The sequence below is a fragment of the Perca fluviatilis genome, chromosome 14 (assembly GCF_010015445.1).
Source record: "Perca fluviatilis chromosome 14, GENO_Pfluv_1.0, whole genome shotgun sequence".
Lineage (NCBI taxonomy): Eukaryota > Metazoa > Chordata > Actinopteri > Perciformes > Percidae > Perca > Perca fluviatilis.
Window position 1 is genome coordinate 30,406,680 of NC_053125.1, and position 27,835 is coordinate 30,434,514.

The following is a 27,835-nucleotide window of genomic DNA, read 5'->3' on the forward strand; positions in this document are numbered from 1 at the left end:
GAATCTAAAGAAAGGGGAACATATCATCTCTACTGGGCGTAAACCTTGTATGTTCAAAAACGTTGCTTTTCAGGAAATTAACAAAATGCTCATTTGAAAACATTTTATTGAGCTAATGAAGTCAGACAAAATCACCCCGTCCCTGTTTGAATATTTGTACCCCTGTGTAGTTTAATATAAAGTGTTCTCAGAGTTTATACTGACCTTGGTTTGTTGTGCCGCTCAGCAGTGAGGTCAGAACTGAAGAGAAATGGACCTCAGGTTAGTTTGAGCTTTTACTGCAGACAGACAGAACAACTGTGAGCTCAGAGAAGATGGAGTCCACACTAAATACTCTCAGCGTCTTCCAGCTTTAACACCAGTTTAATCTGCTTTTCTAACACGCTGCAGCTCCGTCCAATAAGCTCTGACGTTAACCATTTGAATATCTGGATGAATGAATTCCTGAAATCAAAGGTAACCTCCTCACCTGTGACAGAGACCCAGCTGGGTGGAGACTCTCCAACACTGCTGATGCTGCACTTGTAGAGGCCTTCATCAGACCTGTTAACATGGTGGATGGTCATGTGACCTGCAGGCTCAGTCCTGATGAAGGAGCCATCTTTATAGAAACCAGCTGGGAGGTTGGAGGACGTCTTTGTTCTACAGGTCAGAGTGAGGTCTTCTCCCTCCATCACAGGGAGGACAGGACTCTGCAGGATCACTGGTCCACCTCAACACAGAGACAAACTACAGCATGTCATCCATTCACACACAGCTTCATCAATACTGACTCCACAGTCTGATCTTACCAGTGACAGTGATGGTGATGATGTTACTGGTTGCTCCCTCTCTGGACTCACACCAGTAAACTCCACTGTCCAAAGAGTCCATGAAGGTGATACAGATAGAACCAACATATATTCCCCAGCCATCTTCACAATGAGTCCTGGTTTCATCACTCGTGTTCCTCCTCAGGGTCCATCCAGCAGAGCTGTCGTCATCCTCACAGCTCAGAGAGACAAACTGTCCTTCAAACAGCTGAGAGCTGCTGGGACTCACAGTCAGAGAGGCTGGAGGGAGGAGGGTTTAGAAAACACTAAATGACCCCGAGAAGAAAGTTTAGCTTTTAAGCTTTTTAAGTTTAGTGTTCACAAATTAATAGATTAAAACTATAGCCCTATTCGCACGGGATAAGTATTACCTGGTGACCTCCAGTCATTTGTAATAATTGCAGAGGTTGTCTGTGATCTTAATCCCGTGCGAATCGGTCACGTCTGTAATTTGTAAAGTAATAATTCCCCCGCAAATGACCTACCATATTTCGCTGAAAACGGAGGTCCTGTGATAATATTAGTCCCGTGCGAATCGGCATCTCTGTGATTTGGGGTCTAATTGGCTGCGTTGTCAATTATAAATGAAAAGTTTTGACATCATTTCCGGGGGATAATGTCTGTAAATTTGAGTAAAACACAGACTTCAGTTATCCCGTGTGAATGCGCCACACGAAACGCAGCCGTGTGGGGGTAATTTCTAAACTACAAGAGGTCCCCTGGTAATACTTATCCCGTGCGAATAGGGCTTTTGAAACCCAAACTTGTTTCCTAAATTATGTGAAGATGAGTAACAAAAGTGTTGAAAAAAAGTTTTTTGACCCAGAAAAAGAAAACCACACACACAAACACACTGAACAAACACACACACACAGAACACACACACACACACACACACACACACACACACACACACACAATGAACACACACACTCAAATACAGACACACACACACATATACACACACAGACACACATACACATAAAGACACACACAGACACACACGGACACACACACACAAACACACACACTGAACACACACAGACACACACACAGACACACACACACAGATCACACACACTGATCACACACACAGACACACACACATATACAGACACACACACACAAACACACACACAGACACACACACATACACACACATATACACACACTGAACACACACATACACAGATACACACATACACACACACACACTGAACACACACATACACAGACACACACATACACAAACACATGCACACACTGAACACACACAGATGCACACACAGAAATACACACACAAACACACACACATTTACATACAGACACTCACTGCAAGGGCGTAAATCCCAGGGGGTCAGGGGGGTCGGGACCCCCCGCCCATCTAAGGGTTGTCCCCCCTACAAATATCATTAAAACAACGCTGTGTATTGTAAATAACATAATGATGTATACTTAAAATATCTGTGTAAATTGTAAAACAATACAAACCCCCAAAAATGGTTTTTAAGCTTAGAAACATTTCGAGTCCCCCCTCCCTTGTGTAACAGAGTTATTTAGTGATTCCACTTGCCAGGGTTTAATCATCCAATACCAAGAGGTTTTATTGACATTCTGTATTGTGGTTGGTCAGTGGGCGTCTCCTCTGTAGATATATGCCCTTGTACGTGATTTAGCAGTGCCAGTGCACGAGGAGTGTGCTCGTGGTATGTCGGATCGTACCCAGTCATAAGGACATTTTAATTGTTTCTTTTAATAATATTTCATTTACATGCCATGTTGATATGATGATGTATAAATACGTCGGTAGAATGTAGCGATTGCTATGTATACTGTTTGAAATGCTTATTATCTCGTGCAATGTACAGAGAGTGCTAAGGTCATGCTATTTAGCTTAGCCGGCTAGTTAGCGTAGCATGCTAGTTCGCTAATTTGCTTTTGTCCATCTGTAATTAGAATGACTGGGTGTGTATATGAAGGTAAATATGGTGCAAAACGTGAGAGCTTGTAGAATACGATGTGAGAACCTACAGAAAAAAAAATCTGAACTTATATGTTATAATTTGCACTTGTAAAACTAAAATTTGCACTTGTAAAACTAAAATTTGCACTTGTAAAAAATATTTACACACGTGATCTGAATTTGAAGTCACAAAAAGAAAAAAACACGAGAACTTGTAAAAAAAATCTGAACTTGTAAATTGAAATTTGCACTTGTAGAAAATATTCACACACCTGTATTCTGAATGTGAAGTCGCAGAAAAAATATTCACAAATGTGTCGATTGATATTTGCATGAACACAGTGACAGTTGCAAACTTGTAATGCAACATTTCAGGCTTCAGGTTCATTTTCCATCACAAGCACAACTCAGTGATTACAGCCTCTCGAATCTGTATGTGCTCTCTCGCATCACAAAGTGGCGAATCTGCGCCTCGACTTTTGCAATACTTCTTGCGATACATGTGGTGCAAAACTAATCAGTACCTGTGGACTTAAGCTGTGGAGCTCTGAGCCAACACGACGGGGAAAGCAGGGTTTCTATCGCCAGATGGACAACTCTGTCCGGCTTATTTAACGATGTAGCATGGAAGCTAGGTGGAATAGCGAGCCAGCGTTAGCTAACTATCCAACCAGCCTGCTTGTAAATAATAATAAACCTTTTAATTATCTTAACACTTTTTAACAGTCAAACTTAAACACTGGCGGTGAGCTCCAGGTCATGCAGCCGCAGATGGACCCTCACCAGCGGGGATCGGCCAGCGTAGCAACATATTATCGCTAGAAAGCTTCGCTGCCGACCTCGACCTGCAGTTGGAGCAACAGTGGGACACGGAGAGCCCCACACCCGGTAGCAGCAGCACATCCCCCGGCCATGACCACAGCTTGCTCAAATGTGTATGTGTGTGTTCAGTGTGTGTTTGTGTGTGTGTGTGTGTGTCTGTGTGTGTCCATTTGCCGTGGAAGAAGACTATTTTGAACTTGAAAGGCAGCTCTTTTTTTTTCAACTGATAACTTACATACCCAAGTTCAATCAACACATACATTTTTTTAAATAGTCAACCCAATGAATAAATGCAAGTTTAACTTTCAAAAACTCATAAAGTTGAGTTCAAAATCCACAACTTGTATAAGCTTGTTCAGTTAAAAATAAGAAATAAGTGGACATAACTAAATGGGTCTGTAACATTTTACAGTGTACATATATCTGGACTAAACTTTGACAGTAATGATTATCCCCTAAATCAAAACCATTTTGTCAAAACCCTGGAAATCCAGAGTTCTGAGCGAGTCCATTCAGTAATGATGCTCATTAACTATGACCTAGCTAAGAGTTTAATCTACCAGTTAGTTTAATCTAACACTTAGCTCATCTGGTAGCTAAGAGTTTAATCTACCACTTAGCTCCTCTGGTAGCTAAGAGATTAATCTACCAGTTAGCTCCTCTGGTAGCTAAGAGATTAATCTACCAGTTAGCTCCTCTGGTGGCTAAGAGTTTAATCTACCAGTTAGCTCAGCTGGTAGTTAAGAGTTTAATCTACCAGTTAGCTCCTCTGGTAGTTAAGAGATTAATCTACCAGTTAGCTCCTCTGGTAGCTAAGAGATTAATCTACCAGTTAGCTCCTCTGGTAGCTAAGAGTTTAATCTACCAGTTAGCTCCTCTGTTAGTTAAGCATACGTCGACCCATATTGTTGTGATTGGTCGTAGTGTTATCCAATTGCGTGCAGTGAGATTTTCAAATGCACTCAGAAGACAGCACGAGATTTAAGTTTGAAGAGGGAACTTTAAAAAAGGGAAGCTGTGTGGTTTAGTACGTGACAAACTTTAAGTAGATTATTTCTAATTATCTAACTATAGAAAGGGGAACATATCATCTCTGCCGGGCATAAACCATGTATGTTCAAACTCGTTGATTTTCAGGAAATGAACAAAATGCTCATTTGAAAACATTTTATTGAACTAATGAAGTCAGACAAAATCAACCTGTCCCTGTTTGACTATGTTTAACCCTGTGTACTTTAATATAAAGTGTTCTCAGAGTTTATACTGACCTTGGTTTGTTGTGCTGCTCAGCAGTGAGGTCAGAACTGAAGAGAAATGGACCTCAGGTTTGTTTGAGTTTGTCATACAACAAGACATTTAAAGTTTAAATAATGCATGGAAATAACACAAAAACTGTCTGTAACATCATCTGCACAACATTTCATAATGACTTGCAACATTTCCCCTCAAACTTGTTATATGTACATTCAGAAGCATTTTTAGCCAAACAACAACATTTAATTTTGTATTTCTTTCAGCTGATGTTTTTAGAAACACTCAAAGAGTTTACTTACGGAGTAGCTGCAGTAGAGATGTGTCCTCCATCCTAACAGTTGGTGAAATGATGTCTACACTTTCTTCACTTCATAGTCATAGCATCACATGAACGCTCCTCCTTCCTCTGTGACTGTTTTGTGATTTCCTCTGAACACACTATGTTTAGTTTCCCTGCAGCAATTTTTTTTCTTATGGTCAATAAACCTATTTTAAATTCATTATTATTATGCTGAATTCCTGTATGGTTCCTTCAAAATTCCTAAATGATTCCTACATATCATATCAGCAGGAATGACCTTTACTTTTTTGCAACATTCCTGTATGACTTTTTTGTAAACAGTTCATCACCTGCTCTGACGTCAACATTTAATGTGGCCATGCTTGTATGTTTCTTCTTTTCCAGAGAAGAGCACAGAGATGGTTTTTAGCTATTTTTTATTCAAGTAAACCCTCCTCCTTCCTCTGTGTCTGGCAGTGTTCGTTTTGTTGCCATGAAGCAGATACATTCACGCAACCTTTTTTTGCTTTTTGCGATGCTTTTGACTCTTTCTAAAAACCTGTTGTCACTTTTTTCAACATTTTTTTCTTATTTCATGGTCAATAAACGTAATTTAAATTACATTATAACACATTGTTTTGTTAATCCTCCTGTTGTCCTCGCAGTAAAATTAGACCCATTTACAAAAACTTTCTATTTCAGAAAAAAAGTGACAAATGTTGGAAAAGCTACAAAAACACAATTCAAAAACATCGCCAAAGGTGACAAAAACTTGTTAAAAAAAGTGTCAACTCGCAGTGTTGTGGTTTCCATAACATGAAGAGAGAAGAAAAACTAAATGAAGATGTTTAGATGAAAAATGACTGACACCTGATTGTAAATAATATGATGCCAACACTGTTTTAATGCCTGAAAGACATTTTTTCACAAATATTCACAATTTTTATTTAAATCGGTCAGAGATTCATTAAAAAATTACTTCATGATTTTCAGATAAACCAGCTGTATCTTCCTGTAGATGGCCGCGGTTTAGTTGAGAGGAAGTGAACGGGGGGTTTCCAGACTTTCCACCACAGAGTGTTGCCAAGTACTGATGTAACCCGCGCTGGTAGATCCATCCACTTTTAAACAACATTTGATTGAACTCAAACTGAAACTCACAGACACGGCAACGGATCAACGGATCAAGACTCTCTCAGCTCTCATGGATCCATTTCTGCTCCTGTTGCTCATTCTGTCTGAAGCAGCTCCTGGTAAATATCAGTTTTTATCCTGAAAAGATTTATGTAGACTTTATTTCTGACCTTTGTTGTTTTGATGATTATGCTTAAAACACAGACAGTTTCAGGTTTTTTTTAAAGTTTATGAATAATGTAGGAGCTGTTTTACATGTAAGTATATGAAGTATCCAAGGGATAATGTAGAGGGATCTGGTCATGACCAGGGATGACCGGATTGCTCTCCATTATCTTGTATATTACATGGCTACTTACTAAAAAGTCAAATATATATCAATATATTCGATCAAGTTATTACTTGATCGAATATATTGATTTAATAAAGATTGTTTGGCTTCTGTATTTTACAGCAAAGGATAATGAACGGGTTCGCCCAGCCCAGTAAATGTGAGTTAGCCAAGGCATAGGCGCCGATTTATGTTTTCCTCCGTGGGTGCTCACGGGCGCACGCACTTTAAAAAAAGTAGTCAAAAATGTTTGCATTTCAGAACCTTAGGAAATGGACAGCGGCCGACAGGAACACGCACGCCTATTAACTCGATAATAAAGCCGTAAAGTATGCTTTCAACTCAGGACAGCTCGACTTGGTCAGGTGGTTTATATTTGGGATGGTTGAGGTAGCTAGAGCTCAACGGCCTGGGATCACCTGTTTGATTTTATATTGAAGTACTAATGTTAGCTGACACATCACTTAAGAATTGAGAATACTACTTCCTAAGAATCTGTTGATAAGATTAATATGAATCTCTGCAAAGAGCTAAATGTTGTACAAAACAGCAGGTATTTAATCACACACACACACACACACACACACACACACACACACACACACACACACACACATACACACACACACCACGCCTGTGCTCCAGGTAACAGCTGCAGCGAGAAACACAAAGACACACACTGCATATTTGTCCTCTTACACTTGGACATATTTATAGTTAAAAAGAATTATACTATATCATCTCTTTGTCATTCATAAGATTTTATTTTTTAACTTACTGTATATTATATACAGTATCATATTATATATTATGATTGTTCCATCACTAAGTAAACGCAAACCAGATATTCACCTCAGTGTCACTAAAGAAAGAGTTATACTCATTAAAGACATCATCACCTTAAACAAGTAGTCTTTCCATTCACGGAAAACAAAATCTACATCATCCAGGCAGATATTTTACACACCACCCCGGTAAAAGTAACATCCAGAGACACTGACTTTCATGTATTCACGTCCTCCCAACACCCCTTGATTTTGGGTTACCTGAGATCACAAACCCACAAATTCATTGGGGAAAGGTGAAGTCATGGGGCACATGGAGACTGATTGCCCTGACCTGTATAATGTTTCTTCCTGTTACCTAGATTTGAAAGAGGTTTTTAACAAGGCTAAAGCTACTTCCCTGCCTCCATACAGACAATACAATTGTGCCATTACTCCCTGGTAGTCCCAAGGGCCGTCAGTCGGATACCACACTCAAACAAATGAGCAATCAGAACAACTCAACCAGCAGCTTGAGATGGGCCTGCGTTGTCTGGCGTCCCAGAACCCCACCTCCTCTACCAAGCAGCTGATATTGATATTGATAAAATTGCAGGTTAGTAAATCTGTTTTTGGTTCTCATCCTGTATTTGGGTCGGATCACGTTCTCACATAAAGGGAACCCAACTGTAGAGCACTTGGAAGTGAACGGAGACCCCCGTTTTCAAGCGGACCACAGTTTGGTTGTACGTCCACATTACAGTTCGAACAGCTTTCACACAGCCCCGAACCAACTGGACTATCCAAGCAAACACCCCAGGGTTCAGTAAAACAGACAAAAAAAGCACCCTAGGACTCCCTAGGATCAAGAAAGTACATCCTTCCTTTCACATAAGCAAAACAAAGCCAGTGAATAGGGGAATAGTCATTCTGAAGAATGTTTTGTATATTAAGTTATGTGCGTCTACTGACTTATTAAGTTGGCTCCACTTAATGTTTTTAGGTTGTAATTTGTGTTTTGGTGAAAATATTCTGAGCAACTAGCATAACAGTGCACCGTGCTGCATGTTAAATTGCAGAGTTAAGTGTAAAAGTGAAACATGTAGCTGTCAGCTGCACATGCACAGTGTAGACAGCTGTTTGAAAGATCATGGAGGTGAACAGTTATCAGGAACACTCTGAGTCCAGCAGAGGGCCACGTGGACCGTGGAGAGGTTCATATCTGATCACAGGGTTGACTGTGAACAGAGGAATTGTTGCTCACTCACATGGTACATTGTATTAGTGTAATAAAATTACTAATACCACACTGTAAAAAAAGTCTGTTACAAGTTAGGAAAATGTAGTTAAAGTATTAAAACATTGTAGAAAGTTTAAGGATCAACACAATTGTGTGTTTAATGGTCTCATCATCTTCTTGTAGCCATTATATCGTTGGCTAGTTTACTTTTTTTTTTAAATCAGGTTTTATAAACTACATGTGTTTTGAGTGCAGGAATCTTAATGTGTAAAGTAACTAGTAACTAAAGCTGTAACAGATGAATGTAGTGGAGTAAAAAGTACAATATTTCTCTCTGAGATATGTTTCACAGTTTGTATTGTTTCAGCTTTGTGTCTGTTTCTGTCTTCCTGTGTGAAAGACTGTTACACCTGTTACATTAGATATCCTGATCCACCCTCCACACCAGATGGTGGCGGTAATGCACCAAGAAGAAGAAGAAGAAGACACCTACTGCCATGTTACTTCACCAACAGGTGCATGCTAGTTGTGGCTAATATGATAAATGCTAACATGCTGATGTATGATCCTCCACTTCACGTTCAGACAGGTGAGTTCAACAACATGCTCTCTGTGATGGACGGTACTGTTCAGAGGAAGGTTGCTAGGAAACGTAGCATTGTGTGTGTGTATTCCTGTGTGCACTAAGAACAAACACTGCTGTGTGTGTGTGTGTGTGTGTGTGTGTGTGTGTGTGTGTGTGTGTGTGTGTGTGTGTGTGTGTGTGTGTGTGAGAGAGAGTTTGGACACTCTGTGGTGTGATGTCATGTGTGTTTAGACATGTTAATGATCTTTATTTTATCACTGGAACACACAGTAAACATCGTTTTGTACTTTCAGACTGACCTAAGTTTTATTTTTACCTGAGTTCATTTTTACCCAACTTTACATGAATATAATATTTAAATACTCTGTAGGCAATATGTGCAGTTTAATCTTGCAAATTCCCCAAACAATGTCCTTAATTAATTATGAAACTGATAAACCACCTGTGCTGTTTAACAGGTGTTAGGGTTAGGGCTAATTTCGGACACCAAACTGCACGTATATCCAAATACTCTTCAGATCTCTGTAATTACGTGATGAATTAATTAGAAAGTTAAAATGAAAAACAATTTAAAGAGTGAGCCAACAGAGTGAACTGTGAGCTGAACTGAGCATGTGTAAAGAAAGAGAAGGTGCTGTGCTGCCACCTGCTGGCTGTCTGACTCAACTGATATGATGCTTTCATCCAAACACATTTTTACAATGAGCGTCTCAATCCCACTCTCAGCAGTGATAGGGAGCTGACGTTAAAGACACTGACTGAACTGAAAACTGAAATACAAACCCTGTAAAAGACAGAAAGTAATGCTGATCAATTTCATGAAAAACTACAGAGAAAAAAAGCTTTATTGTTATAATATAAAATATTCAGGATTACAGAGGTAGCTGTGGTTGGCAGTAAAGGAGTAATTCAAACAAGCAATGATTTCATATTGAATATGTTTAAATCATAATTATATCAAGATGGCCGGGGGAACTGTTTCTGATCTACGGAGATTTCAGCTTCTTTTCAGATCACTTCAGAAGTAATGCTCTCTGGTGACATCATAGTCCTCATCCAATCACACTGAGGTCGGGGGCGGCAGAGAGCTCAAAGGAGGGCTTGTGGTCTTTGGTTTCTCTGTAGAGAGAATCAGCTGTCAGGTGAATATCTGGATGAATGAACTCCTGAAATCAAAGGTAACCTCCTCACCTGTGACAGAGACCCAGCTGGATGGAGACTCTCCAACACTGCTGATGAGACACTTGTAGAGGTCTTCATCAGACCTGGAAACATGGTGGATGGTCATGTGACCTGCAGGCTCAGTCCTGATGAAGGAGCCATCTTTATAGAAACCAGCTGGGAGGTTGGAGGACGTCTTTGTTTTACAGGTCAGAGTGAGGTCTTCTCCCTCCATCACAGGGAGGACAGGACTCTGCAGGATCACTGGTCCACCTCAACACAGAGACAAACTACAGCATGTCATCCATTCACACACAGCTTCATCAATACTGACTCCACAGTCTGATCTTACCAGTGACAGTGATGGTGATGCTGTTACTGGTTGCTCCCTCTCTGGACTCACACCAGTAAACTCCACTGTCGCTAGGTACCACGTAGCTGATTTTACAGGAAGAACCAACATATCTTCCCCAGCCATCTCCACACTGAGTTCTGGGTTTTCTGGTTGTGTTCCTCCTCAGAGTCCATCCAGCAGAGCTGTCGTCCTCCTCACAGCTCAGAGAGACAGGCTGTCCTTCAAACATCTGACAGCTGCTGGGACTCACAGTCAGAGAGACTGGAGGGAGGAAGAGGAAGTAGTAGATATACAACTAGTTGATGGGACAATCACTGCCTTTGGCTACAGTTTGTGTAGAGGACAAAGTAAGAGGGAAACTCTGATTATTGACATTGATTCTCTGAGACAATCATCTCATCTCTTTACACTTGCAATCATTTATACTCCTGGGACGCTGCAGAATCTCAACCTCGTGTGTAATGTTTTTCATCTTTATATTTCTCGTTTTCTACTTTTACCCTAAACAAGTATTTCTACATTGAAGCTACTCAGAGTTTCAAAGGGATGTGGTTAACCATGTCTGGTATTGTGGGGCAGTTTCTGTATGTGAATGAGTGGGTACGAGCCAGCAGATGTAAGTGAGATGTATTGTGGTTTATGTGCAGGTTTGATGAATAAAACATGTATTGTTTGTACAAACAGTTTATACACACATTGACAACTTGTTCTATGCATGCTTTGATAAATGAGGCCTCTAGCTTCTCAATGATAAACTGCTCAAAAATTAACAAATTAATCAGCGGCTTTTCTGCTTTGAGTTAAAGTTGTTGTTTTTATTAACTGAAGCCGTTTTTGATCGGGGGGCTAACTGTTCTATCTAGACAATAAAGTGTACTGACCTTGGTTTGTTGCGCTGCTCAGCGGTGAGGTCAGAACTGAAGAGAAATGAACATCAGGTCGGTTTGAGTTTGTGATACAACAAGACATTTAAAGTTTATTTAAAAAATTAAAATAACATCCTAAAAACTGTCTGCAAAATCACTTACAGAACCGACAGGTAGGCCATTTCCTACAGTCAGAGCAGGTTAAAAAGAAATGAAAATGTAGAATTCTGTTAGAGACAACTCAACCCCAGAGAGGTAGTGTGATATTGATTGATTTAGTGACACACTCACAGATTGTCAAAAATGTATGCTTGGTCAGGTGTCTTTGGTGTTAGTTACTGATGCATAAAGTCAATAGCATCTCAGACTCAAGACTTTCAACTAATTTCAATGTAATCCCACGGCAAAATATGACGCTCTGGGTAGACCTTTGCGTCATGTTTTTATGCTCTGGGTGAAAGTCCTGTGTTTGTTTTACCCATCCACCAATCTAACCTGTGTGCTGATTTTCGGTCAGCTCGGTGGTTGAGCTGCTGCTCTGCCCAGTTCGTCCCATACAGACGCTGTAGGAAGCCTTGTGTGTCGTAATCAGATGCTGAGAATCACTGACCAAGGGTCAGCATGTAGACGAGTTGGGAGTGAGAACAGGTTGCATCAATTGATTGATTGTAAGGTCAGTGAATGATTCGCAGTGTCAATTGCTAGCCCTGTGTTGATATAAAGACACCATGATGAAAGTGGAGATGCATTACGGACAGAACACCACCAGGTGGTAGACCAGTCTGACCATAAGGTGGAGCCGGTCTGAGGTCGGAGGCGGCAGAGAGTTCAAAGAAGGGCTGTGGTTGTATGTTTCCCTGTAGAGATAGTCAGCTGTCAGGTGAATATCTGGATGAATGAACTCCTGAAATCAAAGGTAACCTCCTCACCTGGGACAGAGACCCAGCTGGGTGGAGACTCTCCAACACTGCTGATGTTGCACTTGTAGAGGCCTTCATCAGACCTGGAAACATGGTGGATGGTCATGTGACCTGCAGGCTCAGTCCTGATGAAGGAGCCATCTTTATAGAAACCAGCTGGGAGGTTGGAGGACATCTTTGTTTTACAGGTCAGAGTGAGGTCTTCTCCCTCCATCACAGGGAGGACAGGACTCTGCAGGATCACTGGTCCACCTCAACACAGAGACAAACTACAGCATGTCATCCATTCACACACAGCTTCATCAATACTGACTCCACAGTCTGATCTTACCAGTGACAGTGATGGTGATGCTGTTACTGGTTGCTCCCTCTCTGGACTCACACCAGTAAACTCCACTGTCCCCTGGGACCATGTAGTTGATGTTACAGGAAGAACCAGCAGGTCTTCCCCAGCCATCTCCACACTGAGTTTCTCTGGTTGTGTTCCTCCTCAGAGTCCATCCAGCAGAGCTGTCGTCCTCCTCACATCTCAGAGAGACAGATTCATCTTCAAACATCTGAGAGCTGCTGGGACTCACAGTCAGAGAGACTGGAGGGAGGAGGGAAGAGGAAGTAGTAGTTAAAAAACTAGTTGATGGACAATCACTGCCTTTGGCTACAGTTTGTGTAGAGGACAAAGTTTGAGGGGAACTCTGATGCTTCACATTGATTCTCTAAGACAATCATCTCATCTCTTTACACTTGCAATAATTTATGCCCCTGGGACCAGGGGCGGTTCTACATTGAATTACACCCAGGGCGAGTCCCCCTTCGAGCGCCGTCCTCCAATTGAGACAATTATATTTCTCAATTGCACAAATCCTTCATTAGAGCATTTGAAAAACACACTTAATTTAATTATTATTACAACTAGTATTATTTAACTATTGCAATTACAATAGGAAACACACTTTTTAAGTTGCACAATCTCCACCAACATTGCCAAAAGACAATGAACACCATTCTGCACAAAATATGACAGTATAGGTTATCAGAACTTAAAATAAATATACACTATATACATAAATGTGCCAACAATATATCCAATCATAAAAAAATTAACAAGAGCAGAGAGCAACATTAATATAAAATATTAAGAATAATATACAAATAAAATATAGAAATATTCTAAATAGCGCAAATCCTTCATCACACAAATGTGAAGACACACTAAAAATAATTTAATTATTACACTATTGCACTGAGAACAGAAAACACAATCTAAAACTAAAACCTGACCTTTCTGGCCTTCCTTGATCCAAAATCATCAATGATGTCATTGCATGTAATCTGCTCCCCTATTGAGTGATTGATATTGATGACGGGAAGGCCAGTGATCCTTGGGACATGGTGACCTCAGGTATGACTTGATCAACTTCAGTTTGGAAAAGCTCCCCTCTGCTTGAGCCACAGTGACTGACAGGGACGGACTGGGACCAAAAATCAGCCCTGGCATTTTGGCCCAGACCGGCCCACCACCCGTCCTTGCTCTCCCCTGAATGTGTATAGCAACTCCTACTCCTTAAAACTACTAACGCCATGTAATGAGTAAGCAAGAATCAGTGAGATTTGACATATTAAATACTTCAAAAAAGTGCCATTTATTAATACAATAAAACAGTATACTCCTCATGAATCATAAAAAAGCTATATATATATATATATACGTGTATATTTTTTATTTGTCATTTCAAGAGGCCGTGTCCTTTGATTTGAAGAGGTTTATCATGAGTTTTTGTCTGCCTAAGCAGATAGAAAAGCTACAATTCTTGTTAAGAACGTTTGCAGGATGTGCGATATTTATAGGCTACTAATGCAATCATACAGTAAAGCATGCCTACGTCTTAAATTTTTTGTAGTGTTATCATCAACAGTTTGTCCACCACTCAGTTTTTGGTTCAGTTTTATCAAGGGGCAAAGTGTTTTAAGGGGAGTTGTGCTTATCCTCACTCCCTCATCTCTGGCCCTCTCCTCCTGAGTCTCCTCCTCACTGTCTCTGTCGCTGACACCACCGACACCACTATCATCAGCCACGGCAGCTGATGGAGGTCCTGCTACTGCCGAAATAATGTTTTTTTTCTTTTATTTAAGCCGCTTGGGTAACTTTGTTTCATTTTGGCGTTTAGACCATTGACATAAAAGAGTTTTAGACTTGTCTTGCTCTGTCTCTGTGTACTTCCCAGTTCTCCTGTCACCGTGTGTTTATCTTTCGTGCCCGCACCATTATGGACTAGTCCATTTCATTGTGAAAGTAGGGGGTGCAAGCAGGGCGCCTGCAGCTAGTGATGGCCAAATGAAGCTTCGTGAAGCATTGTCTTTATTTTCTCAGCCCACTAGATGGCGCTCTCTGTTCAACTAAGGGTTGAGAATACACTGAATTGCAATGCCTTAGACCTTTCTCTTAAAACCAAGAGCGCCATCTAGTGGACTCAGAAAATAAAGAAAATGGTTCACAAAGTTTCATTTGGCCATCACTACCTGCAGCTGCAGAGGGTGCCGATTTGCCAATTCCCCACACAGTGAAACGATAGATAACAGAAAAACGCTTTGCGGCGCAGAGCATTTTATTTTATTTTTTTTAAGTTCTCGTTCCGGCCCCCATGTGACATGAAAAAATGCCGCCCCGGGCAGCTGCCCGGTTCGCCCGTGCCAAAATCCGCCACTGCCTGGGACGCTTCAGTATCTCAGCCTTATTGTGTGTGATGCTTTTCATCTTTATGTTTCTTGTTTTCTACTTTTGCCCACAACAATTATTTCTACATTGAAGCTACTCAGAGTTTCAAAGGGATGTGGTTAACCATGTCTGGTATTCTGGGGGAGTTTCTGTATGTGAATGAGTGGGTACGAGCCAGCAGATGTAGATGTAGGTGTGATCTATCGTTGTTTATGTGCAGGTTTGATGAATACCAAATGTATTGTTTTTACAAACAGTTTATACACACATTGACAACTTGGTCTTTACATGCCTTGATAAATGAGGCCTCTGGCTTCTCAATGATAAACTGCTCAAAAATCAACAAATTAAGCAGCGGCTTTTCTGCTCTGAGTTGGAGTTATTTTATTTTTTTTACTCAAGCCGTCCTGCAAAAACACGCTGTGTTTTGTAATCATGGCGTAACTGTTCTATCTCGACAATAAAGTATACTGACCTTGGTTTGTTGTGCTGCTCAGCAGTGAGGTCAGAACTGAAGAGAAATGAACAACAGGTCAGTTTGCATAAAACTGTCTGCAAAGTCATTTACACAACCTTTCAAAATGATTTGCATTATTTTTTCTCATAAACCTTATATTTACATTAGGAAGCATTTTTAGCCAAGATTAATATTTTATCTTGTATTTCTTAAAGCTGATGTTTTTAGAAATGCACAAAGAGTTTACTTACAGAGCATCTGCAGTACAGATGTTTCCTCCATCCTAACAGTTGGTGAAATGATATCTACACTTTGTTTACTTCATAGTTATAGCATCAAGTAAGCCCTCCTCCTTCCTCTGTGCCTGTGGATCAGTGATGTGGTTTCCTCTGCACACACTATGAGAAAAACAGTTGTGTTTAGTTGCCATGAAGCAGATACATTAACTTTTAAAATAGGGCAGTGAACCATAACATGAAGTGGAGAGAAGAAAAACTAAATGAAGATGGTGAAGTGAAAAACGATTGACACCTGAATGTAAATAATATGATGCAAACATTGTTTTGATGCCTGAGGTTAAAGTTATCTTTTCACAAAGATTCACAATGTTTATTTAAATCCTTTTAGAGATTCATTAGAAAATGAATTGATGACCTTCAAATAAACCAGCTGTATCTTCCTGTAGATGGCAGTTAATCTGAAAACTCAGAGACCTGTTTAAATCATGTCTCATATTTTAACTAACCCAACCAACTTCATTTTGAAGTAACAGAACCCAAAAATCTTTTTCTTCTTCTTTCTTTCATTCTGGTACTCCCCTCCGTGAATCACCACCTTATCGTGGTGGAGGGGTTTGTGTATCTGAGTCTGGGATCGCTCAACCGTCCCGCCCACAGCCGGTTCCGGAAGTAAAAAGCCAATGCAATTTCTCCATTGACAATTGGAGTATAAGCTATGAAATCGTAACCGTCAATGGTAGACTTAAAACCAGCTATGACATGACTAAGTGATTGTATATGCTCATATAGATGCCAAAAGTTAATGGGGCACCAACCTTGTTTTGAGATAAAATATCTTTTATTCGCGATGTCTTGGATAAGTACTTCATTACCCACAATCCTGAACAATCCCAGAATCCCACAGTGATTCCTCTGATTGGTGGAACTCATGTCATGTGACTGTTTGGTTAAACCCCGTGAAAGTCCATGAGAATCTTTGTTGCTGTACTGTGTAGGCTACTGTAACGTTACTGTCTACTGTACCATCTTTAAAGCGCCCATATTATGCTCATTTTCAGGTTCATAACTGTATTTTAAGGTTTTACCAGAATAGGTTTACATGGTTTAATTTTCAAAAAACACCATATTTTTGTTGTACTGCACAGCTCTCTCTCACTGCTGCAGATCCTCTTTTCACCTGGTTTCTGTTTTAGCTACAGAGTGAGACCTCTTTTCATCTTCTTCTTCTGTACTATCTTTGATTGCACTCGCACATGCTCAGTAGCTCAGATGTAGATCATGTCAGCTAGCTAACACTAGAGACAGCAAAAGAAAGCCTGTTTCTCCAACTTTGGTCAGTTACAAGGCAGGATTAGCTGGGAGACTTCTAAACCAGGGAGCACATGTAAGTAGTTCTTTTGTAGATTATGGTGAACTTGTGTGTGTTGTAGCAGTGCTTTGCTATTGAGAATGACGTAGCATGCTAGCTTATGCTAACGCTACGAGCTAACGGTTGTGGTTGGCCAGCTCATTTCGGACTGTGACGTCACAGTCCGAGCCGATTTTGAACAGCTCACTAGGAGACTGAAGGCAGGACACATTCAGACACCGGATCTCACTCAGAACACCATGGATGCATTTCTTTCAAAGTTTGTATGTGTGTGGAAGCACCAGAGACACAACATAACACCCCAAATCCCAGAAAAAGTGTTATTTTCATAATATGGGCACTTTAATAAAAAGATAAAACCTGTGTAGCGTTTCTGCACGGTAGACTTATCAGTCCAGTCATGATCTCCTTGGCTGCCATGATGGCTTTTTCAAGGACGAGAACAAGAGTGTCCAAAGGGGTGAAAACCACTTTAAATCAGGTCACGTTATTGAATGTAGTGTGTCCGAGGGTCAGCTTGTGGATTTTGTAAGGGCCATCACGAGGGACAAGACGTACAAAGTTGTGGTGAGTTTTGCGCTTTCACACAGACAATATAAAATACGCAATGATAAATATAAAATACAATCCACAATACCTATACAAAACACTATTATTTACACGATTACTACGGAAAGAACTGCTATTAACTGTACATTCACTATATTTGGAGGTAAAAGTGCGCAAGGCTGTCGTCGGATTGTTGTTCAAGAGGCTCTTTCGCGGTTGTGTCTTCGACTATATTATTCAGTGGTGCGCGGTGGCTTATGGGATAGTTCCTTCACTCGGAAATGAAAATATGTACACAGTCTTGTACCTTTGATTTTATTTTTTTTTGATTTTCTGTTTGTTTTTCACTCATATGTTGTATGCTTATGAGTCATGTCGTAGCTGGTTAGCCTAAAGCATGGTCTAAAACTCTTTATAATGGGAGAAATGAATGGGAAATTTACTTCTGGAACCCAAGGTCTCTCGGAGGAGGGGTGGGACTATTATCTGGAGCTCTGAGCTCCTGTAGGGTCTCCCATGATGAGATGGTCCCTGAGGAGGGTCAGACTAAGAGTGACTCAGTTCAAATGTTTTCAGAATAAGAATATTTGTTCTCAGTTCAATATAAAAAGTAGGTTAGTTAAAATGTGATCTGATGTACTGCAGTACATTTCTAACAGCTGTTTTAACAGAAACAATGTTGTCCTGTTTGAAATGTCAAATGTGTGTTGTGACTTAGAAATATATAAACCATATGAAGGTCATGTATTCTTTTTTGTGGTATTCATAATAATAAGATGTTTTTACGTCAGTCTCATATCTGTAAAAGCTATCCTACATTTACAGTGGAATGCAGCCATTCTAAATGTTAGATAAAATACACCTGTGCTCTCTCTGTTATGACATATTATGACAGAAGTTCTATTAGCTCACATTAAAGGCAGAATGAGCAGGATTTGTCTGTCGCTGTGCAGGAGATTGACTTGTTGATCATACAGGAAGTGGTTTCATAACTCTGGAATGTTCCGCTGAGTTCTGGAAACAAGATGTGCGCAGGTCCGTTAAGAGGACAGAGAGTTTAATACAGTTCACAAGAGGAGTGTGTCCTGATCTTGGGGCTATATAAACAATGGTCTGTAATAACTGCTGTCAGATGATGTACTATGCTGTGTGATTAAGTCCATCCCCCAATGTATGAAGTACTGCATGCTTTTAGAATGTTTTTAGAGATACTCTGCAGAGTGGCCTCCTTGAATAATTAATTATATCAAGTTATTCATAAATAGAGAAATCCACAACAGCTGTTTTTAAGTTGGCTGAACCACACTAGCGTGGGAGTTTAGCCGGCTTCAGTCTAGAGAGCTGATATGCTAAGTTTCTGTTTGAACACAGTTCACCGACATCGATGACCGTGTCAGCTGGACTACCAAAATAAGACAAAACACCAAAACCATAACAGATGGATGACCCTCCACTTCACGTTCAGACAGGTAAGTTCAACACACTCTCTGTGATGGATGGTACTGTTCAGAGGAAGGTTGCTAGGAAACATAGCAGTGTGTCTGTGTGTTTGTGTGTGTGTGTGCCTGTGTACACTAAGAACAATCATTGCTGTGTCGTTTTGCTGAGTGTGTTTGTTTGTGAACAAAAGGGCAAAAGCTTAAAAAAGTTTCGAAAAAAAACTCAAATTTAAAATCAAAACAGGAAAGTTGCTGGGAAGCTGCAGGGTTTCTTTTGCTGTGTGTGTCTGAAGCTGCTGTTGAGTTTATATTGTTTAAATATATCTGTGTTGTTGCCATGCAGCTTAATAATGTTATTAATAATATTTGTTGATCCCGCCACGGTGTCCGGTCATTTTAGTTGTTGGATCCAAACAAATGTGCATAAACTGATCCTGTACACATGTGGCCAAATGGCACTCAGAGACAAAAGACTCAGAGACCATTCAGTCTTTCAAACAGAGGATTTTGGCCTACATGTAAGTTCCACATCCCTTGCTCCTAACTCCTAAATGAAGAAAGGAGATAAGAAGGCCACAAAATGGCTGAATGACCACGAATGAGTGGCCAAAATGGTCAAACTCTAAAAACTACAACCTTGTAGTTCACACCTTTTCAGAGATCTCTGGATCCCCATTCGCTTAACGGCCTCTGAACACAGCATGCGGTCGGGCCTATAAAACCTTCAGACCCACCTTTTTTCATCATCTTCCATTGCAACCTGTTGCTGAAGGGAGTGCGCACAAGCGCTTGTGCTAAAACTTCTATTTTCTGGAGAAAGTGGATTTAATTTCGGTGTCCAAAGAACATCAGAGATCCTATGAAAAACGCACCAGTGTTTTTCATATCTGCAGGAGAGGACAAACAAAGATTTTTCTTCTCAAAGTCGACATCGCTCACCCTCCTTCTGCCCTTTTTTGGAGGGAAAGTTTCTCCGTGGCGGCTGACAAGCGACATGGACCGGTTCTGTTCTTTCGTGGAAACCTATGGACTGATGGACTACATACAGTAAGGCTTAGTGTTCTGACATAGTATCTTTATTAATGTGTAAAGGCTAATGTTCCCATTGTTTATCATTAAGGTGATCGATTAATAAGTGCTACTGCTGTGTGTTTGATTTATTAATCTATGATTGTGACCGCTGAGTCAAATCTATTTCTGTGATTGTACTCTGATCACGGTCCATTGTTGATACGTTGTGTTGAATATGTAGCTTGTTCAGGCTGTAAATGCTAAATGCTTCTCCCCAAGCTGAGGAGTTTAGTTACTGTTGTGCGAGATAGTAATCTCTGTCGGTCCGTCTTTTCACAGCTGCGAAGTGACGAGAACGCCACCCCGCGGTCTGTGTAAACTGGCGGTCTGTGTTATCTCCGTTGACAATCAGCTGTTAGCCACCGGAGTGGTTATAATAAACGTTCCCCTCAGTGAGACGAAATTCTCAGAGTATGCCCTAATTTCACATTAGTCCAGACCTGAGTGACTGATCATTATCGATAACTAAGATCTAAGTGTGTCTTTTTTTTCCCCCTTTCTTCTTTCACTAACCACACACACACACACACACACACACACACACACACACACACACACACACACACACACACACACACACACACACACACACACACACACACACACACACACGTACAGACATACACACGCCCAAGTGAACAGCTTGCCAACAGCGAGTCGCGTATGTCGAATAGCTAAACAGCTAGCAAAGTAGCTAGTGTGTCCCTCTTTGTCTACCACACATTAGTTTGAGAGCTAACTGACTAGCTTAGTCACGTAGTGTTGCAACACAGCCCACTATCCCCTTCTTGAGGCTAAATAGCTTTCGTGCAGCTACACATAGCCTAGCTTCAATGAGCTAATGGCTTATCTGGGTGTGACAAAGCAACCCCTGGGTTTCGTCATCCCCCCTCCTCCTCGCTCTCTCTCGCTCACTCACTCACTCACTCACTCACTCACTCACTCACTCACTCACTCACACACACATCACAGAGAAATGCTGGTTTGTTTTGCTTTTGTTTTTGTTGTAGATTAAAAAAGTATATTGGGTTTAATTGATCGAAGAATTATTGATCGGCCATTGATGATTTTGAAGTTAATAAATTCTATTATACTTTAATTAGCAGTTGTCTGTGATTATTAGTTGCTTACTTATTGTAATAAGTGTTGGTTGAACACAGGTCAGTGCTCGAATTCCCCCTTCCTTTTGTTCCTTTAAAGAATACCAGATAGATTAACCAAGTTAAGATCTGTATTTTAAAGGGAATACCACCTAATGAGACTATTTCACAGTTTGATTATTGGTCCCTGACTTTGCAGGGTGGCGCCCCATTTTGATTGTTTGTCGATTTGATGAAGTTATTAATAACCATATTCATAACTTTATTAATATTGATAAAACATATTTGATAATTTGCCAATGACTGAATCTGTACCCTACGAATTCCCAACATAGTTTAACTGTCTGAGTTCTGTCCGACAGTTGCTGGACGATAAATTGGCCCAGAAATGATTGCGATAAACGATAATATTGTCGTTCTGAGACCATTTTCATCTAATATAATGATAATAGCATAATAATGCAAGTACACATTTTTAACACTGGAACTGGAAGAAATTTTAAATACCCACAATAAATACACAAAACAACCAAAAACAATAAATAAAATGGACTCTCAGTCTCTGTTAACAAAAAATGCACTTGAATAAAAACCAAACCCAACCAAAAACAATAAATAAAATTGGATGTCTTTGATCTCGTTTAGTATATCATCTTTCACGCTGTTGTGACACGTACGTTCTCCCAGGCAATTCATACTGGCTGTCAAATGTTTGCAGCATACTAAAGGGCAGCATCTCTTTAGCAATGAAGCGAACTACACTGTCTGTGAGTACACACCATTTTGCACTGTCCTCTTTGTACTTTGGGGTCGGCTAAACGCCCCAGTGATTGTGTACTGTCGGGAAGACAGAGACAGCCCATCTGTCTCCGACTAGCTCAGGTTAAGTGGTTCACCACGGTCATTCGGTTTGAATCCGAAGTGCTCCCACACTGCAGCTGTCGCGTTTGGCTTTGAAACTAATTCCATTTTATTTTATTCCTCCAACTCTCAACTATAGTGTTTACTTTGGCTATACTCCTCATGCGGCTCTTTTGCTGCACTCTGTGATAGTCTACGCCACGACCATGCGGCTGACAAGTGACTTAAACAAGGATTCACTCCTCGTTACACTAAGGAACCGAGAGGGGTCACCGATGCACCAGAGTGGTCACCCAGTCTCTTTGGGAGAGAGAGAGAGAGAGACGAGGAAAACAAACAAGCATGCAAAAGGAAATTATCGCTGCCGGAAAAATGATCAAGCTCATTTCATTTTGTCATGCGTTTAATTGATTTATTGCATATCGCGAGAGGGCTAGATGACATATTAATGCAGTTTATTTTATCACCGGAAGACAGTAACCATTAATGAGTTTAATTTTTACCCAAATTTACATGAATATATTATTCAAATACTCAGATTTCTGTTATTCATTAAAAAGTGAAGATGAAAAACATAATTTAAAGAGCGAGCCAACAGAGTGAACTGTGAGCTGAACTGAGCGTGTGTAAAGAAAGAGAAGGAGCTGTGCTGCCACCTGCTGGCTGTCTGACTCAACTGATCTGATGCTTTCATCCAAACACATTTTTACAATGAGCGTCTCATTCCCACATAATATTTATCCCACGAACAAATTTGTTTCAAGATTTGCGGCTGTGGATAATAAATGTGAATTTTGTAAAATTGAAGAAGAAACTATTATACATCTATTCTGGGAGTGTCAATATACTATGGTGTTCTGGAAAAAAGTTGAAAATTATTTAAATATTCAACAGAACCATGAAATTAAATTGGAAGCAAAAGATGTTATTTTTAATTACGACAACAAAAACAAAACATTACACAAAATTGTCAACATTTTGATTCTAAAGGGTAAGTTTCATATCCATAAAGCAAAATTTTCTAAATCTCGACCAGCCTTTGCTCATTTCAGAATTGAATTCCGGAAATTTTTTGAGTCTATCAAAATTATTAATAAAAATAAATTTATTTATATAGTTGATCTACTACAAGAATTTTTTAAGGAAGTGTGATCGATAGCCTAGATTCCTTCTTCATATTGCCATTATACTGTTTTTTTTATGTATATTTTTTATTTATTTTTTTCTCTATGTATTAAGTGCCTATTTCAATTTTATATATACACATATCTTATTTTTATAATTTTATTTTATTGCTATTTGTCATTATTTTATCCAAATTTGTGCTATTCCTTGGATGTAAAGATCTATTTTTGTATATGATGCCATATTGTTAAAAAAAAAAATGTATAACTTGTTTCTTTTGTAAAAATTTACAAATAAAAAAAAAAAAAAAAAGAAATGAGCGTCTCATTCCCACTCTCAGCAGTGATAGGGAGCTGATGTTAAAGACACTGACTGAACTGAAAACTGAAATACAAACCCTGTAAAAGACAAAAAGTAACGAAGATCAATTTCATGAAAAACTACGGAGAAAAAAAACCTTTATTGTTATAATATAAAATATTCAGGGTTACAGAGATAGCTATGGTTTGCAACAAAGAAGCAATTCAAAACATAAAAAAGCAATGATTTCATATTGAATATGTTTTAAATCATAATTATATCAAGACGTCCAGGCCCAGTTTCTGATCTACGGAGATTTCAGCTTCTTTTCAGATCAGTTCAGAAGTGATGCTCTCTGGTGACAGCGGTGATGTCATTCTCATATTCATCATCCAATCCCTCCTCAGCCTGGGTGGGCAAGGTCATCACCATGGCAACAGGTAGGCCATTTCCTACAGTCGGAGCAGGTTAGAAAGCAAACGTAGATAATTGATCAGCTGAAGAGTTCTGTTAGAGACAACTGTCAACCATCAACACGAGTAGAGTTGAGTTAGTTACCTGTGGTCCTGTGTCGATATAAAGACACCATGATGAAAGTGGAGATGCAGTACGGACAGAACACCACCAGGTGGCAAAACAGTATGACCACTAGGGGGAGAGGGTCTGAGGTTGTGTAAGAGGGTGGCAGAGTACTCGTCGTAGCAGGGCTTGGGGTCGTAGGAGGGCTTGTGGTCTTTGGTTTCTCTGCAGAGAGAATCAGCTGTCAGGTGAATATCTGGATGAATGAACTCCTGAAATCAAAGGTAACCTCCTCACCCGTGACAGAGACCCAGCTGGGTGGAGACTCTCCAACACTGCTGATGTTGCACTTGTAGAGGCCTTCATCAGACCTGGAAACATGGTGGATGGTCATGTGACCTGCAGGCTCAGTCCTGATGAAGGAGCCATCTTTATAGAAACCAGCTGGGAGGTTGGAGGACGTCTTTGTTTTACAGGTCAGAGTGAGGTCTTCTCCCTCCGTCACAGGGAGGACAGGACTCTGCAGGATCACTGGTCCACCTCAACACAGAGACAAACTACAGCATGTCATCCATTCACACACAGCTTCATCAATACTGACTCCACAGTCTGATCTTACCAGTGACAGTGATGCTGATGCTGTTACTGGTTGCTCCCTCTCTGGACTCACACCAGTAAACTCCACTGTGCGATGGGGCCATGTAGCTGATGTTACAAGAAGAACCAGCATTGTTTCCCCAGCCATCTCCACACTGAGTCCTGGTTTTTATGGTTGTGTTCCTCCTCAGAGTCCATCCAGCAGAGCTGTCGTCCTCCTCACAGCTCAGAGAGACAGATGTCCAGCTGAAGAACTGAGAGCTGCTGGGACTCACAGTCAGAGAGACTGGAGAGTGGAGGGTTTAGAAAACACTAAATGATCACGAGAAGAAAGTCTAAAACCCAAACTTGTGCGCAACAAAAAACAAAGAAAAAAAACTGACAAAAACGTAGAAATTAGTGACAAAAACATGGGTGGGGGGAGCAACACAAGTGTTGAAAAAGATGACCACAACGTTCAAAAAAAAGTTTCAATATTACATCTTTGACCCAGAAATAACAATAAGTTGGTGGTTGGTCGACAGGAAGACAGTCGATAATTCATAATTTAAAACATCTTTTTTTTAACTCAAATTAGTTATTATTTAATTTAATTTAGTTTTATTGACCATGAATTGGAAAAAAATTTAAAACTACAGTTTATAAGTTGGTGTTAGTGATAAATCTGTTGGTAGTAAAATTCAGAAAAACTGTCTCCTAAGCCCCTCCCCCCCACAAGGGAGAATGAATGCATGAGCAGTAATTGACATGCAGTTAGACACCCGGCCCTGATTGGTGCATCTGAACAGGGAGCAGTGGATTTTGGCAAATCACACTACAGGCTGTAGGTGGTGCCAGAGTTTTCTTATTGTTTACCTCCTTCATAGGGTCATTTTCAGCAAATATGACAAAGTTAATTTCAGTCTTACCTACTGCACCTCTAAGTGTGAAGAGGCAACTCTAGAAAAGGGAAGCTGTGTGGTTTAGTATGTCACAAACTTTGAGTAAATTAGTTCTAAGAGTCTAACTATAGAAAGGGGAACATACCATCTCTGCCGGGCGTAAACCTGGTATAGTCAAACTCGCTGCATTTTAGAAAATGAACAAAGGCTCATTTGAAAACATTTTATTGAGCTAATGAAGTCAGAAAAAATCAACCCGTCCTTGTTTGAATATGTGTAACCCTGTGTACTTTAATATAAAGTGTTCTCAGAGTTTATACTGACCTTGGTTTGTTGTGCTGCTCAGCAGTGAGGTCAGAACTGAAGAGAAATGGACCTCAGGTTAGTTTGAGCTTTTACTGCAGACAGACAGAACAACTGTGAGCTCAGAGAAGATGGAGTCCACACTAAACACTCTCAGCGTCTTCCAGCTTTAACACCAGTTTATTCTGCTTTTCTAACACGCTGCAGCTCCGTCCAATAACCTCTGACGTTAACCCTTTAACTACAGTTTCTCTGCAGCTGTTGACACTTCCTGCTTTTAAAGGTTGTGTCAGCGTTAAGTGACAACCTTTTCTGAACGTGTTAAACAATGAAGGTAATGACAGAACAGAGTGTACTTACAGATCAGCCATTGCAGAGATGTTTGTCCCATCGTACCTGTTGGTGATGTGACATCAAGCACTTTGAATGTTTTACTCAGATCAGCTAAAACCACCATTTCCTCTTTTTGGAGGTGGAGGGATGTGGGGGTGCAGCAACTGTGTGGTTTCCCCTCCTGCAGTTGATAGTGTTGATGAATGATGAACGTTGTTGTTGTTGATTGTGATGAAAACTTGTTGAAGATTATTTCCTTACATTTATTCCAGAAATGTGAATAATTGACACTGATGTCTGTGAAGGTTCTCAGTCATCCAGGTCATAGTTATGCAGGGAAGGGTTAAACTCAGGGGCAACTGGACTTTTTAAATATGCTCCGAATATGTTCAGTTCAGACTGATCTGTAGGGAAACCTAGCTATTTAAAGTGTTCATATTATTCTAATTTTTAGGTTCATAATTGTATTTAGAGGTTAAATCAGAATAGGTTTACATGTTTTAATTTTCAAAAAACACCATATTTTTGTTGTACTGCACATTGCTGCAGCTCCTCTTTTCACCCTGTGTGTTGAGCTCTCTGTTTTAGCTACAGAGTGAGGCATCTCACTTCTGTTCCATCTTTGTTGGGAGTCCCACATGCACAGTAGCTAGGTAAGGACTACTAGCCAGTCAGAAGCAGAGTATGAGGGCGTGCCCTGACAGTACCTAGGTAAGGACTACTAGCCAGTCAGAAGCAGAGTATGAGGGCGTGCCCTGACAGTACCTAGATAAGGACTACTAGCCAGTCAGAAGCAGAGTATGAGGGCGTGCCCTGACAGTACATAGGTAAGGACTACTAGCCAGTCAGAAGCAGAGTATGAGGGCGTGCCCTGACAGTACATAGGTAAGGACTACTAGCCAGTCAGAAGCAGAGTATGAGGGCGTGCCCTGACAGTACATAGGTAAGGACTACTAGCCAATCAGAAGCAGAGTATGAGGGCGTGCCCTGACAGTAGCTAGGTAAGGACTACTAGCCAATCAGAAGCAGAGTATGAGGGCGTGCCCTGACAGTACATAGGTAAGGACTACTAGCAGGGGCGGAGCTAGACCATCAGTACAGTGGGGCCGGAGTTTCATCATGGGGCCCTCTGCTACCTAGACATTTTAAAATTAAAAAAAGTGGTAAAATATCTGATGAATGCATACGTGCCACTTGTTGAGCCAAGTAAGCATATATTTCAAATAAAACACAAAGAAAAGCCACATTTTTTGACAAGTTTGTATTGAAGAACAAAAAGAAGTTTGCCAGTCAAGTAAAAATGTTTCAGCACAACGGACAGCGACAGCTGATGGACAGCGATGGTGCTGAACACACCAAATGTGCTCCATCAGTGCCACACTACAGTATATAATTGACATGGCACTATTATATATATTGAACATAATGTTTGTTTACAACTCCATAGGCAGTGACACACAGGCTACAGGTGCTGGGATGAAAACTCAATCT

The 27,835-nt window shown here is 40.4% G+C and overlaps 4 protein-coding genes and 1 long non-coding RNA gene across 10 annotated transcripts in view; 2 read left to right on the forward strand and 3 right to left on the reverse strand.

Annotated features, from left to right (window-relative positions):
• Nucleotides 1-311: 311 nt before the first annotated feature.
• Nucleotides 312-10,565, reverse strand: LOC120572857 (Fc receptor-like protein 5). Its single transcript, XM_039822360.1, has 4 exons — nucleotides 10,378-10,565; nucleotides 4,866-4,901; nucleotides 792-1,052; nucleotides 312-712 (listed from the first exon to the last, which is right to left on the reverse strand). Exons 1-4 carry the CDS (start codon nucleotides 10,472-10,474, stop codon nucleotides 327-329), a joined length of 780 nt encoding a protein of 259 aa, XP_039678294.1. The 5' UTR covers nucleotides 10,475-10,565; the 3' UTR covers nucleotides 312-326.
• Nucleotides 6,308-9,115, forward strand: LOC120573054. Its single transcript, XR_005641625.1, has 3 exons — nucleotides 6,308-6,384; nucleotides 7,796-7,976; nucleotides 9,023-9,115. It is a non-coding gene; the product is annotated as an uncharacterized LOC120573054 (long non-coding RNA).
• A 343-nt stretch (nucleotides 10,566-10,908) lies between the features above and the next one.
• LOC120572951 (Fc receptor-like protein 5) lies at nucleotides 10,909-16,021 on the reverse strand. The gene is made up of 6 exons (XM_039822484.1): nucleotides 15,910-16,021; nucleotides 15,677-15,712; nucleotides 12,820-13,077; nucleotides 11,731-12,740; nucleotides 11,584-11,619; nucleotides 10,909-11,026 (listed from the first exon to the last, which is right to left on the reverse strand). The coding sequence occupies exons 1-4, from the start codon at nucleotides 15,938-15,940 to the stop codon at nucleotides 12,445-12,447; spliced, it is 621 nt and encodes a 206-aa protein (XP_039678418.1). The 5' UTR covers nucleotides 15,941-16,021; the 3' UTR covers nucleotides 10,909-11,026; nucleotides 11,584-11,619; nucleotides 11,731-12,444.
• Nucleotides 16,022-18,909: 2,888 nt separating this feature from the next.
• LOC120572833 (Fc receptor-like protein 5) overlaps nucleotides 18,910-27,835 on the forward strand; it is a 19,467-nt gene continuing 10,541 nt past the window's right edge. The window contains exons 1-3 of one of the 6 annotated variants that reach the window (XM_039822308.1): nucleotides 18,970-18,986; nucleotides 19,187-19,284; nucleotides 24,034-24,151. In XM_039822308.1, the coding sequence (XP_039678242.1) occupies nucleotides 24,082-24,151 (70 nt within the window). In that variant the 5' untranslated portion in view covers nucleotides 18,970-18,986; nucleotides 19,187-19,284; nucleotides 24,034-24,081. The other 5 variants (XM_039822312.1, XM_039822311.1, XM_039822310.1 and 2 more) reach the window with 5 other exon arrangements.
• LOC120572874 (Fc receptor-like B) lies at nucleotides 24,122-26,564 on the reverse strand. The gene is made up of 5 exons (XM_039822382.1): nucleotides 26,372-26,564; nucleotides 26,033-26,068; nucleotides 24,850-25,113; nucleotides 24,270-24,770; nucleotides 24,122-24,163 (listed from the first exon to the last, which is right to left on the reverse strand). Exons 1-4 carry the CDS (start codon nucleotides 26,466-26,468, stop codon nucleotides 24,475-24,477), a joined length of 693 nt encoding a protein of 230 aa, XP_039678316.1. The 5' UTR covers nucleotides 26,469-26,564; the 3' UTR covers nucleotides 24,122-24,163; nucleotides 24,270-24,474.

What these genes read in the sequence shown, in the direction of transcription:
- LOC120572857 (XM_039822360.1), bottom strand. Translation starts at nt 10,474, where the DNA reads ATGACCATCCACCATGTTTCCAGGTCTGATGAAGACCTCTACAAGTGT. An exon ending in CAGCTGGGTCTCTGTCACAG is followed by an intron (nt 4,902 to 10,377) that starts GTGAGGAGGTTA and finishes ATTTCTCTTCAG; the next exon opens with TTCTGACCTCACTGCTGAGC. An exon ending in CATCACCATCACTGTCACTG is followed by an intron (nt 713 to 791) that starts GTAAGATCAGAC and finishes CTCTGTGTTGAG; the next exon opens with GTGGACCAGTGATCCTGCAG.
- LOC120572951 (XM_039822484.1), bottom strand. Translation starts at nt 15,940, where the DNA reads ATGGAGGAAACATCTGTACTGCAGATGCTCT. An exon ending in ATCTGTACTGCAGATGCTCT is followed by an intron (nt 15,713 to 15,909) that starts GTAAGTAAACTC and finishes ATTTCTCTTCAG; the next exon opens with TTCTGACCTCACTGCTGAGC. An exon ending in GAGCAGCACAACAAACCAAG is followed by an intron (nt 13,078 to 15,676) that starts GTCAGTATACTT and finishes TCCTCCCTCCAG; the next exon opens with TCTCTCTGACTGTGAGTCCC.
- LOC120572874 (XM_039822382.1), bottom strand. Translation starts at nt 26,468, where the DNA reads ATGGTGGTTTTAGCTGATCTGAGTAAAACATTCAAAGTGCTTGATGTC. An exon ending in ATCTCTGCAATGGCTGATCT is followed by an intron (nt 26,069 to 26,371) that starts GTAAGTACACTC and finishes ATTTCTCTTCAG; the next exon opens with TTCTGACCTCACTGCTGAGC. An exon ending in CATCAGCATCACTGTCACTG is followed by an intron (nt 24,771 to 24,849) that starts GTAAGATCAGAC and finishes CTCTGTGTTGAG; the next exon opens with GTGGACCAGTGATCCTGCAG.